Below are 18,271 nucleotides of genomic sequence, written 5' to 3'. Positions count from 1 at the left end.
AGCCGGTAGCTCAGCATTTTGCCGCCCCATACATTTTGCCGCCCTAGGCACCAGCTTGTTTAGCTGGTGCCTAGAGCCGCCCCTGACTAGAGGGCAGTGATTTGGAGGCAGTGCAGTAAAGGGGAGTTCTAAAGATGTATTTAAAAGAGGATAACGTGGTGGGTTCCTACATGTAGTGTCTGTGAGACAATGGTACCTGGGCAATTCTACTGCAGCAATCTGCGGGCACCGTCTGACAATGCATACAGAACAACTCGCAGCTCAACAGTGGGGTTCTGAATTCAAATGTAAAGGTTGAGATCGATGCCAAGTGATGCCAATCCCTACCTAGAAAACCAAATGAAGTTCCCAGTGTAATAAGAGATGCATTCTGGTGGTTGTGCAAGTTGCAATTTAGAAAGCTGTGAGCCTCCTGTAGTAAGCAGTGTAAGTTTAAAGGGATTGCTATTTCTCCTGCAAAGTTTCCTCTTGGTTTTTATCCTTTTGGGTAAGGACTCACCTCTTTCTGTCAATCACTGTTAGCTCATCCAAGTCTGAACTGACTGAACACATCAGAAAAGAGGAACAAAATCATCTCCTGGTGTGTGGGTTTATTTTATTTTATTTTATTTTCAGAAATAAGTCTAGGTTAACATGAATGTAGCAATGTGAATATTTGATTTGCTGCATGTGCAAGTTAAGAGCAAAAAGTATCAGCTGTCTTCAGGGGGTTTTACAGCTGAGTTCACTTTATTGTATCAAAGTTGACCCATCCCCACTAATCTCATACTCAGTGTGAATCGAATGCATTAAGGCATGGTTTTTAATGTCCAAATTGTGTTTTTTAAAAGAATCCCATTTAAGAAATCTCCAACATTCAAAGTAGCTTATGGTAATCAATTAGAATATGAAAATGGAACTAATTCTGTAAAGCATGCTGAACTAGCAAACTATTGGTAGCCATCTGTCTAATCCTTGTTGTATATTCAAAAGTTGCATTTTAAAACACAATTATTAATAGTGGTCATTAACTGCCAAGCAAAAGAGCACACCGCAAATTTCCATTTGGAGATTAGCTCCCAAATACTTAGGGAGATTTGGAGTAAAACTTGCAGTGTGTTTCCACTCCTCCCTTATTGCCTCAAGGCAAGAGCAGGTCTCTCTGCTTAGGTAAATAAGGCCTGATTTTTTAGAAGTCCTGACCCCCCCCCCACCCCCAGCTCCCATTACCTTCATTCTACTGCCTGAGGGGGCAGGGGTGAAAGTAACATTAAGCACTTACCGATATGGGGGCCGGCTCCAGGCCCCCGGAAGGGGCAGGGCCTCGGGCAGAAGGGGTGGGGCTGGGGGTCAGCATCCCCCAGCCAGCCCATCTGCGCTGCCTGGACCGCACCGCCCAGGGCTCCAGCGGTGATTTAAAGGGCCCGGGGTTCCAGCCGCTGCCGCAGTAGCAGCAGCAGCGACCGGGAGCCTCAGGCCCTTTTAAATCGCCAGCGCCGGGGCAGCTGCCCCTTACCCACCGCCACACCGGCGGCCCTGCCAGTGGGGGGGGGGGGACGATAAAAGGGGCAGCGACGTTAAAGTTGGCTGCATACAGGCTGGTACTGGCGGCCACTTCTTATCAGTACCCCGTACCGGCCCGTACTGGCTTACTTGCACCCCTGGGAGGGGGTCACAGTAGTTCTGAAGATCACACTGTCTTGGCGTGGTTCACAATTATCAGTGCCAACCTCAGGGCAGACGCTCAAAAAAGAGAGCAGACACCCCAAACAAGTGATATGTTCTATAATTAGATTTCACCAGCCCAGTGAACTCCTGGATCACTGTAACAGTTTTACCATGGAGTCACAGACGGTCCCCTTGTGCACTGCAGGCTGTCTTGCCACCCAGGCAGGCTGGATGTAGTGATAAATGGTCACTTACACCAAAAATCACAACTTATTCAGGTTACTCCCAGTCCCAAGAGACCAGTTACCTATCCCACATCAATGTATAGATCTCACACCAAAGCCAACGCCAACCCTATAGTAAACTAAGGATTTATTAACTCGGAAAAAGAAATGAGAGAATTATTTACAGATTAAATCAGACAACATATAAGCACAGATGAGTTACAGTCTATGGTTCCAAAAGGTGACAGAGATGTTCTAATCTGTTCACTGAATGTCTTTTAGGGCTAACTTTGGTTGACCCTGGGGATCTCTTCTTTTGTTTCTTAGCTCCAGGGATTGTGAGAGTCCAAACAGCATTTCTTCCTATGAGCCCTTCCCCCAGAGTTCAAACGGATGGGACTCTTGCACATAACTTCTTTGTGAGGGGATCAGGGCCACCCAGACAGGGGGGCAAGTAGGGCAATTTGCCCCAGGCCCCGGGCCCCGCAGGGGCCCCACAAGCCCTGGCCGAGAATCCCTTTCCTGGCTAGACGCGTCTTTTTACTTCCCGGCGGCGGTCCGGGTTTTCAGCAGCATTTCGGTGGTGGGGGGCCCTTCATTCGCTTCGGGTCTTCGGCGGCATTTCGGCGGCGGGTCCTTCAGTGCTGCGGAAGATGCGGAGCGACTGAAGGACCCGCCGCCGACTCAGAGCCGCCCGGTGAGTATGTCTGCTCCCTCGCTTTGCCCTAGGCCCCCTGAATCCTCTGGGCGGCCCTGGAGGGGATGGGACAATCAACAGATTTTGTCCTACAATGGCCCATTTAGTCTTGATAGTCCTTATTGATGGGCAGGGGAACCACTCTTCCTGCTGAGATTCACAAGTTCAGAGCAGGGATTTTTACAATTGTAAAGCAAAACTCTCATAGTACCTTATAGCGGGATTGCAGACATTACAAATAAGATTAATGCATGCAGCAACTTTAGCATTTAGACTCTACAAAATGCTTTGACATATCTTTACAAGTCTAACACCTGTCTTAAACAGGCAAGCTGGTCTGGCTTCCAGCTATGAATTTCTCAGTGCTCAGCTGGCGCCTACAACCTTGGCAAGAGCTGGCACTTGGTCTGCCAGCATCACACATGCCATATTGTGCGATGCCCTCTAAAAGTGGGGCTGTGTTAAGAGTGTGAATGCTGCCCTGAAACCAACATTTTGCTCAACTGGGACAATGACATCATACAGGGAAAAAAAAGAAGAACTTGAGGTCCACACATCATTGCATATAGTTTGAACGGAATCTGACCAAATGTGGGTTGAGTCACTAAAGCACAACCTATTATATGTCTCTGGCTGTATCTACACTACAATATTTCCCTAAACCTTCCAACCAGTGCTAGCAAAGATGGAAACTCTAGTGCAGACCAGCCAACTGTGCCTTATCCTTTGTGTTAGCCAACCTTTCTCAGAATAGGTCTAGACAATGGCAACAACAGGGCTGAAACTGAAGTGATGGCAGACAGGCATGTGCATAGAGGAAAGTAAGGAAGGGTCAATAAGGACTGATGTGTTGAGGGTATGTTTGATGTGTTCAGTCCTGGGCCACCAGCAAGATGCTTCTAAAGATTTTCAGGGAAACACCAAAACCCTTATACATTTTTTTAAAGATATGACTTTAAAAAATATCAGCTCATTCTGTTTAAAGGCTGAGTTGTCAACACATTGAATTAATTTAAATTAGCTAATTGTGAAACCATTCAGGTTGACAATGTCCCTTTAAATGATAACAGTCTTTGCAGCTGTATATAACTCTAACCCCCATCTTAATGGCTCAGCACTAAGCCTGTATTTCTGAAGTGTGGATCGACAAACCACAGGGTAAAAGCCACATTGCAAAAGGGCAGAATCTAGCAGAAGTTTGGCAGCCCTTTGTGATACATTAAGATCTGATGAAATGTTTGGATTAAATGCTGTTCTTTTTCAAACAAGCAAAAAAAATGTTGGATCATAGTTTTTGGTTTGTTTTTGTAATTTAAAAGGATATTGTCAAAACAGTTTGCGTGATTTTTTTTTTTTTTTTTTTTAATAATTGCTGCTGTTGGGAAATATCTCTCAAGAAATCTGAAGAAATTGAAATCTGCTTCCTTTCCCAAATAGTTTTTTTGGTTTGGTTTGTTAATTTTTTGGTTTTTCTTCTATCTTGCCATGCACATGGGATTTATATTGAGAGGCCAGATGGTTGTGTGGTTAAGGTACTGGACAAGAGCTTAAGTCATTTGGCTTTGTGTGGAAGGACGGTTTCTGGGTCAGGCAGCAGACTGGGTCTTGGCAGATGCAGTTCTGTTCCTGGCTCTGCCACAGACTTCCTGTGTGACATGAGGCAAGTCCTATTACCTCTTTGTGTCTGCATTTCCCCTCCCACCTTTTGTCTCTCTTGTCTATTTCCATTGTAAATGCTTTGGGGCAGGGACTGTATCTTACTGTGTCTGCCCAGTCCCTAGTACAATGGGACCCTGATTTCATTTCTGGGGTTGCCCCTGTCTGACCCGAGCAGCCAGTCAAAGCCTGGGGCCATAGGGATGTTCCATTTGGAAGTAAAAATTGATGGAGTCTAGTAATTTCTTTGATGGAACCCTGTTTATTTATAAGGCATGTACAGAGTCCTGCTTTTTCAAATGCAGGAGGAACCAAGAACAAAAGCTTAATGCCCCAAGCCTCTTTAGCCAACAGACCCAAAAGTTCTCTCCCTAGCTTTCCCCAAGGTCACACTGGATATGTCTACATGGCTATTTATCCTTAAACTTAGGTTAATTGAAGGGTGAGGTCACACCTATCAATCTCAATAAGGTTTTGACTCAACCCATAACAAGGTTTTACCCAACTCATAACAAGGTTCTTCTAGGCCTTATTTTAATGTAAGTAAATAATAGCTTATTTTATGGACTCTCATGAATGTTCAGTTGCTGGTGCTGCATTCTGTGTTTGTTCTTTGAGGAAAGGAAAGTTAGTTTTCTTTTTTCTTTCAAAACTAAAGAATTACATCAGCTTTACAGACAAACTTAAAGTAAAAATAGTAGCTCAAATTTTGTGCTTGCAGATCTTGAGTCTCCCTTTGAAAGGATGTGTAAGAGCAGAAGAAAGTGGGAAAAGATAGGAAGCTTTAATGGTATTTCTCTGGGGAGCCAAGATACTTTTTCAGATCCAGCAGCCTCCTTTATTCTTATTCATGAGATTTCTTCAAACTGCCAGAGATAAGACTAATTGTGATGGACATTAAAATATATGACGACTTTAAAGTGTGAATGCCCAATTCCTCTAATCTTGTTTAGAAACAGTAAACAAGAATAATACTGAATTTAGCCATTGACGATAAACCTAAATTAGTGTTACATGGCACATATATGGTAATAGACAATAACTTACAAGAGATGGAAGTGCATGATTATACCTTTAGATATATCTCCAAACAGATTATTTCCCTGTAAGCACCTCAATTTAATTATCCTGACATCCGTCTTCTCCTCCTCCACAGGCTGAGTAATTTGTCTGCATTGGGGGAACATAGCAACCCTTCCCTTCTTACATCTTTCATTCAAGAAACCTCCCCTTCTGCTTTTTCAGACACATAGTAAATCTTCCATTCCTCAGCCAATGGGTTTAAATCCTACATTCGAATCTTTATCATCTTTATTGATTGAGTCATATTCTTGTGTAAATTGGGGCCAAGTTGTATCTGTGATATAATTAATTCTTCCATTCTGATCTGCAGTTCTAAGATTGGTGGGATTGTCACAAACCACTGCAGTAAGGCTCTGTTCTCAGCCATGCAAAAGTGAAGAAACAAGGAAGATCTTTGGGGGGAAAATATTAGAAACCCGAGATGGCTAAGGGGTCCATTAAAATAAAACGTGGAATTTCAAGTCATATTACAAATCAGGCCCATCAGCCAAACAAATGCTTGGGCAAAAAAGGTGTCACAGAATGCTGTCTCATGTAATAATAATGCATTAGAAAACTATACTTAACCCTTACATAAATGCAATGAATTAATTAGTCAGTGCAATTGGATGGGGCCTAGGACAGAGGGGTCCTGCTCTATGACTGGAGCCCCTAAGTGCTATTGCAATACAAATAATAATGAAGCAGAGATTCAAAATTATAGGCTAAAGGGGCTGCAGCTTCAGGAATGCAGCATCACAGAAAGATAGCATTCTAGAATAGACATGGGACATATAATTTGGCATGATTGTCATCAGTAAGGATAAAACTTAGAATCTTCAGCATCAATATCACATGCCCTTACTACCTGAGCTAAAGGAATAACTCCATTAGCTGTGAGTAAGAAGCAGCCTTTATTCTCAGTGGGGGCACTTTGATTTAGTGTATGCCATCCTTTCTATTAGGCAAGCTTGTCCTGAATGTCTGAAGTCCACTAGAGTTAAGTCCCAGCAGGGATGCGTTTTATAATGAACCGTATCTTCATATATACAGCACCACACTCATTGATGGAGATCAAATCAGAGAATTCAACACAAATGGGCTTTGGCTCAGCTGCAGAAAGCACCTCTTGAGCTAAAGAAGTTACTCACTCGACTTAGGTGTGAATGCCAGCAGGTTTTAGCTTCCCCAGGGCCAGGGAGCAGAAAGAAGGACAGGATCACATACAGTAAGTGACTGTGTTACAGAAATATCACATTTCTCCCTGATATCACAAAGCAGAGTAACACCTCAGCACACATTATTTCATTTGGGGAAGTTTCTTGGCTAAAGCATGTGAACTTTACTCTCTCACTTCATCACATCACTGCAATCCCTTAATGAAATTACAATTCAAGCTGGATGTTTCATTATAAATTAACATAGGCTAAAAGGTTCATGGACTAAAAATTCTTATGTGGAGAGACCGTTTAGTGCACTTAATGCAAGAAAGAACAGTCATCTTGTACTTGTAGCTGAGTTGAGCAGCTTTGGTGATCACACCCTTTAATATGAGACAAGTTTGTTTGCAAACCCAGGCAAAACAAGGCTGACAAGCCAACAGATACACTATTGAAACAGAACGAGTTTAAACAGACTTGTATGTCAGAATACACTATAGAATGGTAGCTAAACAAGGAATCATATCTAAAATTATTAGCCATATTTTCAAGGAAACTTGTACTAAGAAGAATAAAAGTTTAGGAAATGTTTCCCCTCAAAAGAGAAGTTCACATTCAAAACTATTTTTCAGGCCTACTTAGACCAAGTAATTCATTATTCAGTTTTTGGTGAATTTCAAAATAATATGGTACGAGATATAAGTAAAACAGCCCAATATGGTGTACAGCAACATTGATAATACTGTAGATGCTTCAGTGAATAATGAGCTTTGATACATGTTTGACTAAATAGCATACACATCTGCAATGTAATCAAGTTTAATGTCTCTATTAGTAAAAGTTCTTTTCCAATATACAGATATAGAGAGAGATTCTCAGCATAGCAATGCTGTTTTTATTGAAAGTGCCCGGTAGTCATAGTTTTAAGATGGAGCTTGATACATTTATGAATGGGATTATATGACGAGGTTGCCAGTGATAGCAGTCAGTATAAATGAGACTATGGGGATTAGCAGGATTCAGACAAGGACTGGATGTTTGTTTGGATAACAAGAACATCCAGAAGCACAACAGGAAGGATTACAAAAATAAAAACATGATTTAGGGAAGAAATATAAACCCTCATGCATGAGTCAACCTCTCAGTAAGAAAATTTCCCTGTAGGTAGGGCATTCTATAACTTCCTTTAGCAGGCTCGTGAAACCTACCTCCTCTGAAGCAGCTGCTATTAGCCAGTGTCAGAAATGGGAAACTAGACTAGATGAACTAATGGTCTGATCCAATTATGGCAATTCCTATAATCCTATTCCTGCAATTGACTCCCATTAACTGTTTTGTTTTCTCCAGGGAGAAATAATAGCAGCCCTCTGTCCCAACTCCCAATCTCCTTTAATCAGCATAGAATGATGAAAGTCACAATGAAAACTGTTTCACAATACTCTCTAGCAGCATTATATTGACACATGAGGCAAGCGCTACCTCAGACAATCCTTTTTGGAGAGTTACATTGCTGACAAATTTGAATAAAGATCCTATTACAGTAGAAACTCAATCAAATATTCCCAGAAGAAGAGCAAACTCACTGACTCTGCTCACAAAACAACACTGACTTTACTGAGCTTCAACTTCTGAGGATAGGACAAGAAGCAATGAGCTTAAACTGCAGCAAGGGTGGTTTAGGTTGGACATTAGGAAAAACTTCCTAACTGTCAGGGTAGTTAAGCACTGGAATAAATTACCTAAGGAAGTTGTGGAATCTCCACCACTGGAGATTTTTAAAAGCAGGTTAGGCAAACACCTGTCAGGAATGATCTAGATAATACTTAGTCCTATCTTGAGTGCAGGGGACAGGACTAGAAAACTCTCGAGGTCCCTTCCAGTCCTACAGCTCTATAATTCTATGAAAATAGACTTGCCAAACTGCCTAATATGAGGAAAAGAGTATGATGAAAATCTGAATGTTATGGGCTTTGGTGAAACCCTGATTTTATAAGTATATTTCCTTTTTTTTTCTTTTGTTCCAGAAAAAGTAAGCATATTGTCAACCTTCATCACGCCTTTCAAGTATTTAAGTCCTGGTGCAGCCAATATGGAAGATGAAGACAATTTAAGTAAGCAGCCTCTATTCTTCATATAGAGATGAATGATAAAGTTAATAGAAAGAACATTAGAGTGCGGGTAATTTTGGGAGCGAGGTGATTTAGCAAATATGCAACTGCTGAGACCAATCCTCAGTTCAGTGCAAACTTCCCTGGTGCATAGGGCATGACCTGGTCCCCAATGAACATGGGGTTAACCTCAGCTCAGCTTCTCACTTCTTGCACAGATGCTGAGGGAAGGGCTATATATTGGGTGTGTAGAGATGGGAGAAAATTCCTATGGGAAGGAAGTGCTGGGTCATAGGACTGGGGAGTTCCTTTGTTTTTTCTATTTATATTAATTTACTTTGCTTTATTCTTATATGCATTATCCCCAAAGGAAAAAACTTCATTGACTGACTCTGTTTCCTCTCATTGCCTTGCACTCTCAGGGATTTCAATGGGAGTTGTGCCTGAGTAAGGTCTTCAGGATCAGGGCCTTTGTTTGAAACCTTGCCCTCTCCTTTTCTCTTTGTTAATATTACCTGAAAAAGAAAAGAATCCAAGTCTAATTGAATGGGGATCATTCACTAGATTTGGGTTAACAGGATTCAGCTGAAGTGCTGGTTACGGGTTCTCCAAGAACTACTCTTGCTCCTGCTTGGTGGTGTTGAAATATGCTGTACCAAGGACTGTTTGGATATAAGAATGTCAGCAGCCACTATGTACTGAAGGGGAAGGGAAGTAATTAAAATGTGAATGAGGCTGGGGAGAATGTGTGTGGTTAGAACTGAACAACCTTAACCCGCTCTTTGCATTTAACACCTAGCGGGGATTACCGCACATCCTCCAGCCGTCTCGTTGTTCAAGGCACATAAAACAGAGAGGGAAGCTTTCCAAACCAAATGAACATCTCTTGGCCTTTTAGAATCCCCTACCAGATGGGTACCTCTTCCAGCCAGAAACAATGAAGAGTTGCCCTATTATAACCAGTGGGTGGAAAAAATGGATGATTCTCCGTATTGTAGCTAATCTGCCTTGCTTTGGACATGAGGCGGCATAGGCTGGAATATTTACTGAAGGAATATGACCCTTTATTGCGCACTGCTGAGTAACATGTGTACATCATATTGTGCTTGCTGACTGTTGTTAGCACCTTGACTGGCAGGTATAACATAAACTAGCAAAGGCCAAAAAGTCTAGAAAAGCCTTTAAATCCTGGTCCTAAGGAGGCTATGTTTCTGCAACGCTGTATGAGAAGTGCACACAGAAAACATACGATGCACACGATGAGCTGCTGCAGGGATCTCCTGTGGAACGTTTCCTAAATGTGCTACTCAGTTATTTTTGAATAACGTAGTAAATTTATACAAGCCAAACATTGAAACCCCATTTTCTTATTCCTGGAGCAGTACCCAGGCCTGCTTGCAGTTGCACTGGCTTTAAAGCTAATATTATGGACAACATAAGCTTTGCTTCCTCAAAGAGAAATAGCAAATTTCATCTTGTTAGTGGGCATCACACACTAGTCCTCTCCTGGTTCCAATATCCTATAATGACATTGGCAATGACAACAATTTTGTGTATTCATATGAATTACACACCATTTATTGCTAGGGAAAAAATGCCACCTACCCCAATCAAAGAGCCACCAAATGAATTTAGTGACTTATTCTGAATAGGAGGTTTTATATTGTGCCAGTACTTTCACTAAATGGCTGGGGGGAGGGGAGAAGATGCTTTAGGAAGAAATAAATCTATCTTGCAATGATGTACGGTGATGGTCTGGCTTGCCCATTATGGCTCTTTCAACCCTAATATCCATGGGCCGTATCAAACTGCTCAATCCAATCCAGCTACTGTTGCAGTCAGTGGAAAGATTCCCATTGGCTTCAACAGGAATTGCATCAGATCCAAAAAGAATATTCCACATCCATTTGGGCCTTGTTTACACACAAACTTGCACCAGTTTAACTAAAGATGTCTTTAAACTGGTGCAAGTCTGTGTATAGATACTCATATTTTGGTTCAAGTGGTGAAATAACCAGATAGACAGAAAAACATCTTCAGGCCACTTGGCTCCTTTAAAATGCCATCTCTGCTGGACTGAATTTCAGTCCCAAAGGAAGAAATCATCTGAAACCTTATGGCAAAAGTCCATCCTACAACATCATTCCCATAAGCCAGATGCCAATGTCATCTGTGGTATCCAGGCTTCACACAGTATGATCCTCTCTCTGGGAAAAGGGAAGCCTTCAATGGCTATGCCAACATAATGCCATTACCCTGGATCAGGGAGCTAGCTTTTTGGTTTTAGTCATAGAGATGCACAGACCTTCTCTGTGCAAGCAGCAATGGATACGTTTCCTGTTGGATCAGGCCCTATCAGACCATGATACACACATATTTTTGGTGATTGTGCTGGCACTAGAGTTCCGAAGGACACTGAAGCACATATTTAACTATGAGAATATTGGCCAAGATTCTCAAAAGTGTCTAGTGATTTGGGGTCTCTCCATTTTTTGGATGCCCAATTTGAGACACCTTAAGGGAATCTGATCTCCAGAAAATGCTGAGCACCACCCTTTGAAAATCAGGCCCCTTTAAAGCATCTCAAGCAGCCCAACATGGAGGAACCAGAATCAAGTGGTCACTTTTGAAAATTTTAGCCATTGACTTCAATAGCCTTTCTCATGAGCTTAAAGCTGAGTATGTATTTAGGCCCCAATTCATGAAAGCACTTAAGCAGTGACCTATGCCAAGCTCTATTCAGAACAGCACTTAAGTACACATTTAACTTTATGCATGTGCTTATGTGCTATTCTGAACAGGGATGCTTTCTTGAGTCAGAGCCTAAATGCTGCACTGGATCAGGGCCAAAACTTATGTAAATAAATTCCCTAATTGGTAAGAACTGTACTAGTGCTTAGGCATGTTGTAGTTATTACAGACAATAGATGACTCAGTGGTAGGAAAATTTTCAGTATGGAGGCGCTAAAGGAAACAACATTCACCTTTCACAAGTTCCTCCATAAATTCTCAGCTTTAATTTTAAGCAAAAACTGGCATAGTTGTCCAGGAAACAATACGGGACCTTTTAAAAGGATTTTTAAAAACTGTAAATGCAGCCATTCTACAGCGTACTGTTATAATATCCTTTGGGGTGAATTATAATATGGTTTTAAACCACCTACACCTTGCAAGTTAACAGAAAGGATTTCATCATCAACAAAGAGAATATGAAATGTTTTTTTTTCCTCTTAAGCATAATTCATCATATATATATCTAACTGATAGCTAAAAGTGTGTGTAGTTTTGATTTCTACAGTTAGCTACAAGTTTATTATACCAACTTCAAGAATATAGATCTGAACATAATTGATTTCTGCAAATCTCCAGCAAAAGAATTCCTGTTCCTTTTTTTGAGATTTGGTAGTTTATGAAAAGGTTGGTTGGTTGGCTAGGGAGATTGCCCAATAGTGCTGCTGATATACTAGTTGACTGGAACACAGGTCTCCAGAGTTTGACCTCCAGATCGTACCTATTGTTTTGCTGTGAAATGCCTCATTTTCAAGTATGTCAGAAATGATGGAGGTGAATCCCTTTAACCTCTGTGGTCAATACAATGGAGATGGACAGCAAATAACATGCGCTGTGTGAGGAGGTCAAATGGGGGGCAGATATTAAAATGCAGACAACAGAAAATTAAAAATAAACCTAACCTTCACTGTTCAAAATGCAACAGTAGCAATCTTGGGATTCCTAAATATTTCTAAAGATAATATTGCCTTGTGACCCTCTTGTACCTAGGCAATCATTCCTTACTCCTTAGATCTTGATATAATAGATACCTTGCAATTATCTCAGATGTTTACTTATTGTGATTTGTTTTTAAAAGATGTTTGCCATAGTGAAGCTGCCACAATTCCTCTCCCTCTGCGCCCCCCCCCCCCCAAAAAAAAGTTTGGCAGCAGAATAACCTTCAATAGGAACAATATTATCTCTTCAAATGTAGCGTGGAGTATCGGATGGCTAGTTCTTCAGAGCCCTTATGACCCAGAGACATAGGCAGTGTCATTATTAGTGATGCATTATAGTTCCGAAAAGCTCTTGATGATGCAGACTCTCCAGGTTAACTCTACTGTGCATAATGACCAGAAAGAAGAAAGAAATTAAACCAGATACAGAAGAGTGAGGGGGAAAATGCACAAATAAATACATTTGATAAGTGCCCTCTTTTCTCCCATTCAATTGTTGAAGCAAAAATAAGATTGCAATATGAAGGATAAAGGCCTTCACTTGCTTGTGCAGTCTGAAAAAGAATGATGAGTAAAGTTATCTGAGGGGATCTTACAAGGCAAACAGATTTTTTTTTTTATCTTTCAGGATAAAGTAAAAATTATTACTATAAATCTGTATTTTTTTGTTTCTCCTTTTCCAAAAACCTATAATTTCATTATGCTGCAAACCTTTCAACTTAGGAGCACTATATTTGATTATAATTTTTTTTATCAAATATAGATAATGTATTTTGGAGACTCAAGAGCCAAGTCATTCTGAGAGATAACAAGGATGAAAATGATCCACCGTTTTGCATTTTTCCCCATGTGCAACCTCTGACTTGCCCCTTTCCTTTTAGAGCTCTTCATATCCAAAATTGCTTGTGATTGTTCTATTATGGCTGCTTACAGTATTTATCTAATGTAGTTTGGTGTCATTTGCCTGCTTTGTCTGATTTTCACGAGAGACGTACATGTGCCACCATTAGAGATGTAATCTTGTGTCTGCTGCACAGAGGTCTCATGAAAGCCACATTTCAAAGATCTCCTATTTCAAAGGTACCTGAAAGTATAAAGTAATTTAGCTTTATCCAACTATTGTTGGATGTCATGCAAGTCCATCAGGCATATGGTCTTTCTTAGAAGCTTTACTCCTTTGTGAGAAATAAAGGAACTTTCTGATTGAATTTAGGTGGCCACTAATTTATATGACATGAATGACAACTGGCCTGATTTTGCTCTTTGAAAGCAATGGGGAATTTAGCTATTAACTGGAATTTCAGGATCAGGCCCTCTGTATGATTTAAGCTTTGTCTGGCCTAAGGTAATTTGCATCACCAGCTACCTCAGTGTTAGCCCATAAGGTAGACATACTGCACCAGTGCTAAACAAGGTCTGTGGACTGTGCTAATATAAATCACTCCAATAATTTTTGTTGCCAGCGCCATGTCACACTGCTGTGTCACAACTACACTGAGGGTTTGCACTGGCATCGTTGCATTTGTCTAGTTGCATTGGTGGGGAAAAAAAATCATAGCTCACTACTCCACAACCAACCCACAACCCAGGATAGATAGGGCCAGAAACAAAACTTTTAGGGCAAGAAGAGAATGTTTATTTTTGGTTCATTGTGTTTGTGAAAGTGAAGGACAAACTGTGTCTGTTCACAAACCCATGGAACAAGGATTATAAAATTAATAAAAAAAAATGGAAAAAGACAATATGAATTATAAATACAAATAACCCTCTGAATTTTCCTATTCAGTGGGGCATAATCAATACAAATTCCTTTCAAACCTGTATATAGTGTGAAACAAAAGCTATCTTTCTTTTCATGCCTCCTAGATTCAATATCATTATGTACAATAATTGGGTCTGTCAAGACCCTATTAGGAAAAGAGAGAGAAGAGGTGTTAAATACAGAACCAACCCTACTTCCCTTAGAAAAGCGTATCTGAGGCAAAATGTTTCACAGCTTTTAAATAAGAAGGGATCTTCAAAGAAGGATAGCTCAGCCTTAGGAAGGTGATGCTATCTATGGAAAACCAGCCATGGTGGAAAATGGTTAGCTATTTCAATGGGCCAGGAAAATAAGAAACAGTTAAGGCTGACTTGTTCCCCCTCCCCAATTCAGAGCTTCCATAAATGGGTTTGAACCCTAGGAGAAGAGACCAAGTTATCTCAGATCATCTCTTATTAACATGACCTTTTCAGTGGCTCGTTTCCAGTGAGGCTGTTTATATAGCTATCATATTTTTTATGGCTGAACTTTATATGGCAAGATTTTTCTTTTTCTAATTTGACTTTTTTTTTTTCCCTTTAGAAAGTAAAAAAGGAGCTAATCACTAAGGCCCTGATTTAGCAGCCCATGCCCATCCCTACTAAGCAATGCACTTAAGCACCGTGATGAGACTTAAACATAGGCTTGAAGTTTAGCATGTGCGGAAGTGCTTTGCTGAGTTGCAATCGCGGCGTTGCAAGATGTTGTGCACGTAGGGACCCCTGCACGCAGAGTAAGTCCCGTTGGCCTCGGTGGGTATGTCTATACTGCAATTAAAAACCCATGGCTGGCCCATGTCAGCTGACTCAGGCTTGCAGGGCTTGGGCTAAGTGGCTGTTTAATTGTGGTGTAGACATATGGGCTCAGGGACCCCACAAGAGGGAAGGGTCCCAGAGCCCAGGCTCCAGCCTGAGCCCAAATGCCTATAACACAAATAAACAGCCCGATGAGCCCGAGCCCTGCAAGCCTGAGTCAGCTGACACAGGACGGTAGTGGGTGTGTAACTGCGCTGTAGGCATACCCAGTGGGGCTCCACACAGGCATCCACCCTCACAGAACAACCTGCAGGATCGGGACCTTATTGTTTTGATGGAAGAAGATGTTTAGTGTTTAATCAAAACACCAGGATTTGACCCATTGCTGTTTGGAATACGGAGCAGACTCTGAGGGCTCATATGTGTCTGTAAGGCACAGCCAGAGCTGGGAGCGGTGCAAAGTTGCAATGCTCCAGCAGAAGCTCCTCCCACCCTTAGCAAACAGCTAGCTTCCCACGCCCCTGCACAGCCTCACAGCTCTGTCGTCCAGAGTTTAGGGGAGGCAGCATCGTGGCCACACTCCTTTGGGGTTGTCATGCACCTAGGGGAATCAGGAGGGAGCGGTCTCTGCACTCCCCTGAACACAGGGACTGTAACTGAGCCTGGTCCTTAGGCAGATTTCCCATGAGTCACAGCTGATGAAATATGGGCAGCCAGGCATAGACATGCTCTGCTTTGTGTCAGGGATCAGACTGGCAGCTGGACAGACCCTCAATCTGGTCCCACACCAAGTAAACTTCGATTGGACCAGGAATATGGCCCACTGTGTTTTGACTCCTAGAGGAATAAGAAGGGAATAAATTTAAATGTACTAGTCAGAGATGGCAGCAGTACAGTGAATCACTTCGTGACAGAGCAATATGTTTTTCATTGTTGCTCGTTTCTTCAGTGTGCTACTGACCAACCCCCAAGGATGCTTAAACTTGATTGGGTCAAACTTGGTTCTCAGTTACACTGTACTACTGCATTGAGGTCAGCGGCGATGCATGAGCGTAACTGAGAGCTGAATGTGGTTCGTTAGCTCTGCCGTTAGAAAATGCTCCCTCTTATCTTCCCCCTGCCCCACCACCAACATTGCCTCATTGTAGGTGCTCTTTCCTATTGCTTTTCTTTGACATAGCTCATCCTTTACATCAGTAATTACTGCCATCGTGCAGCTCTGGTTTCTCCAAGCCTGATTTGCACTCATCTAATATTTTTGCATTATTAGTTATTGCTATTGCAGTAGCAAAGAGTACCTGCGATTGAACTTGACAGGAAAAATCTCACTTATTCAAACAAGGATCTTAGCCCTGGAGAATAGACTAGAACAAATTATAGTCTCAAGTACTGGAAAAGGATGTTTGATCATCTCTTAGGCTGGGTTTGTGATGTAAGTAATACAAAGGTCTGTGTTGTGGCTAGAGCTGATCAATTTATTCACTGAAAATAAATTATTCAATGAATTTGCCCATTTTTCTGTTTGTGAATCATGTGTGAATCAATTCTGATTTGTACCAACATGTTTGCTGTTCATAAGCATTGGCGTACGTGGCTAATTTGAACAGATTTCAGCACAGGGGCTCTTTACAAGCTATTCACTTTTACTATTAATTATCCATTTTGAGTGTTCATTTAAGTAACATGGCAGCATTTGTGCTCCCTCATTGGATAACAAACTTTTTAAACAGGTGGCTATGACTAATACATGTCAGGAAGGAGTTATTGGACCAATAATCACTCATGACATTCTAGGAATTCATCAGTATTGTTATAGATAAACCAGTCACCATCCAAATACTCACGGAGAACTATTAATATGACCCTACAAATATCAGCCTAGTGAATGGGCCATGCTTATTCATGAAAAGATCTGTGAATCTCTTTTCATGCTATTCTGCCAGCTCTAGCTTGATGTTAGATTTCTTGATGGCAACAGTAATGTGGGGTTTTCTGTTTGTTTACTGACAGGTACCAGCAGTGCAGAAGTAAAGGAAAACCGAAATGTTGGCAACCTGGAGGATCATCCGATATCCTCTAGTGACAGGTCAAGAGTGGGCACACCTAGCATTAAAAGGAAAAGACCTTTAGAGGAAGGCAATAATGGCCATTTCTGCAAACTCCAACTCATCTGGAAGAAAGTCTCGTGGTCAGTGACACCAAAGAATGCCCTGGTCCAGCTACATGAACTTAAACCAGGTTTACAATATAAAATGGTTTCCCAGACAGGCCCAGTGCATGCTCCAGTCTTTGCTGTTGCCGTAGAAGTAAATGGGCTTACATTTGAAGGTACAGGACCCACAAAAAAGAAGGCCAAAATGCGAGCTGCAGAACTAGCGCTGAAATCTTTTGTTCAGTTCCCAAATGCATGTCAAGCTCACTTTGCCATGGGGAACTGTTTTAACCCATCCACTGACTTTACATCTGACCAGGCAGACTTTCCAGATACTCTGTTCAAGGAGTTTGAACCGTCTGCACACAGCGAGGACTTTTCGGTCTATAACCCGGTTAATAATGAATTGCTTTCTACTGCTTATCGGCATGGGAGGTTACTCTGCCACACATTGGATTTAATGGGCCACACTAAGCAAAACAAGCACAAGATGGCATCCACAGCTGAGAGCGAAAAGAACCCAGTGGTGTTGCTAAATGAGCTGCGATCGGGACTGAGGTACGTCTGCCTTTCGGAGACTGTGGAGAAGCAGCATATCAAGAGTTTTGTGATGGCAGTGAGAGTGGATGGGAGAACATTTGAAGGCTCAGGACGTAGCAAGAAGCTGGCAAAAGGCCAAGCAGCACAAGCTGCGCTGCAGGCCCTCTTTAACATTCGGCTGCCCAGTCACATTCCCAGCAGGAGTAAATGTAACCATTTGCCACAGGTGAGAGTTCTCAGGTAGCTGCTACTAAATGGGAGGAATTCTTAAGATTAATGTGATTGTTAATGTTCTCGCTGTAGTTCATGAATGATCGTACGTACCATTCTTCCCAGTTATAGAACGTACCATATTACAGCAAACCCCTTTCTTCACAGAAACAGCCTTAGGCCACGCACAAAGGCCTTTATATGTGCTTACCTGAAAATCATTAGGAGAAATTTACAGGCTTTTCCATAGAATGGAGGGACGAACATACAGAAAATAGAGGGCATGTCAACATTTCAGCTTACCAGAGATAATTATTGTATTGATACACGTAATGAAGGTACTTTTTGTAATGATGCAACATTCTTGTAAGAAAGGAAACCATAAGTAAAAGCTAATGGGATATCTTGTTTCTTTTCTATAAAGTTACACTTTCCGGAGAGGAATACCATTCTGCAGAGTTGCTGGTGACGAGGAATGTGCCTTTTCTCAAGCCTGATCTTTAGACAATTCTGCCACTTGCAAAGCTGATA

The 18,271-nt window shown here is 41.6% G+C and overlaps 1 protein-coding gene across 1 annotated transcript in view; it reads left to right on the top strand.

Annotated features, from left to right (window-relative positions):
* ADARB2 (adenosine deaminase RNA specific B2 (inactive)) overlaps positions 1-18,271 on the top strand; it is a 414,939-nt gene that overhangs the window by 251,470 nt on the left and 145,198 nt on the right. The window contains exons 2-3 of the mRNA XM_024203992.2: positions 8,471-8,557; positions 16,849-17,756. Of these exons, the coding sequence (XP_024059760.2) occupies positions 8,471-8,557; positions 16,849-17,756 (995 nt within the window). The remainder of the gene's footprint in view (positions 1-8,470; positions 8,558-16,848; positions 17,757-18,271) is intronic.

Source organism: Terrapene carolina, unplaced genomic scaffold, assembly GCF_002925995.2.
Source record: "Terrapene carolina triunguis isolate 2854851 unplaced genomic scaffold, T_m_triunguis-2.0 Scaffold111, whole genome shotgun sequence".
In the NCBI taxonomy this organism is placed as follows: Eukaryota; Metazoa; Chordata; order Testudines; family Emydidae; genus Terrapene; species Terrapene triunguis.
The sequence above is the reverse complement of the archived record's forward strand: the minus strand, read 5'-3'. Positions and strand labels throughout refer to the sequence as shown.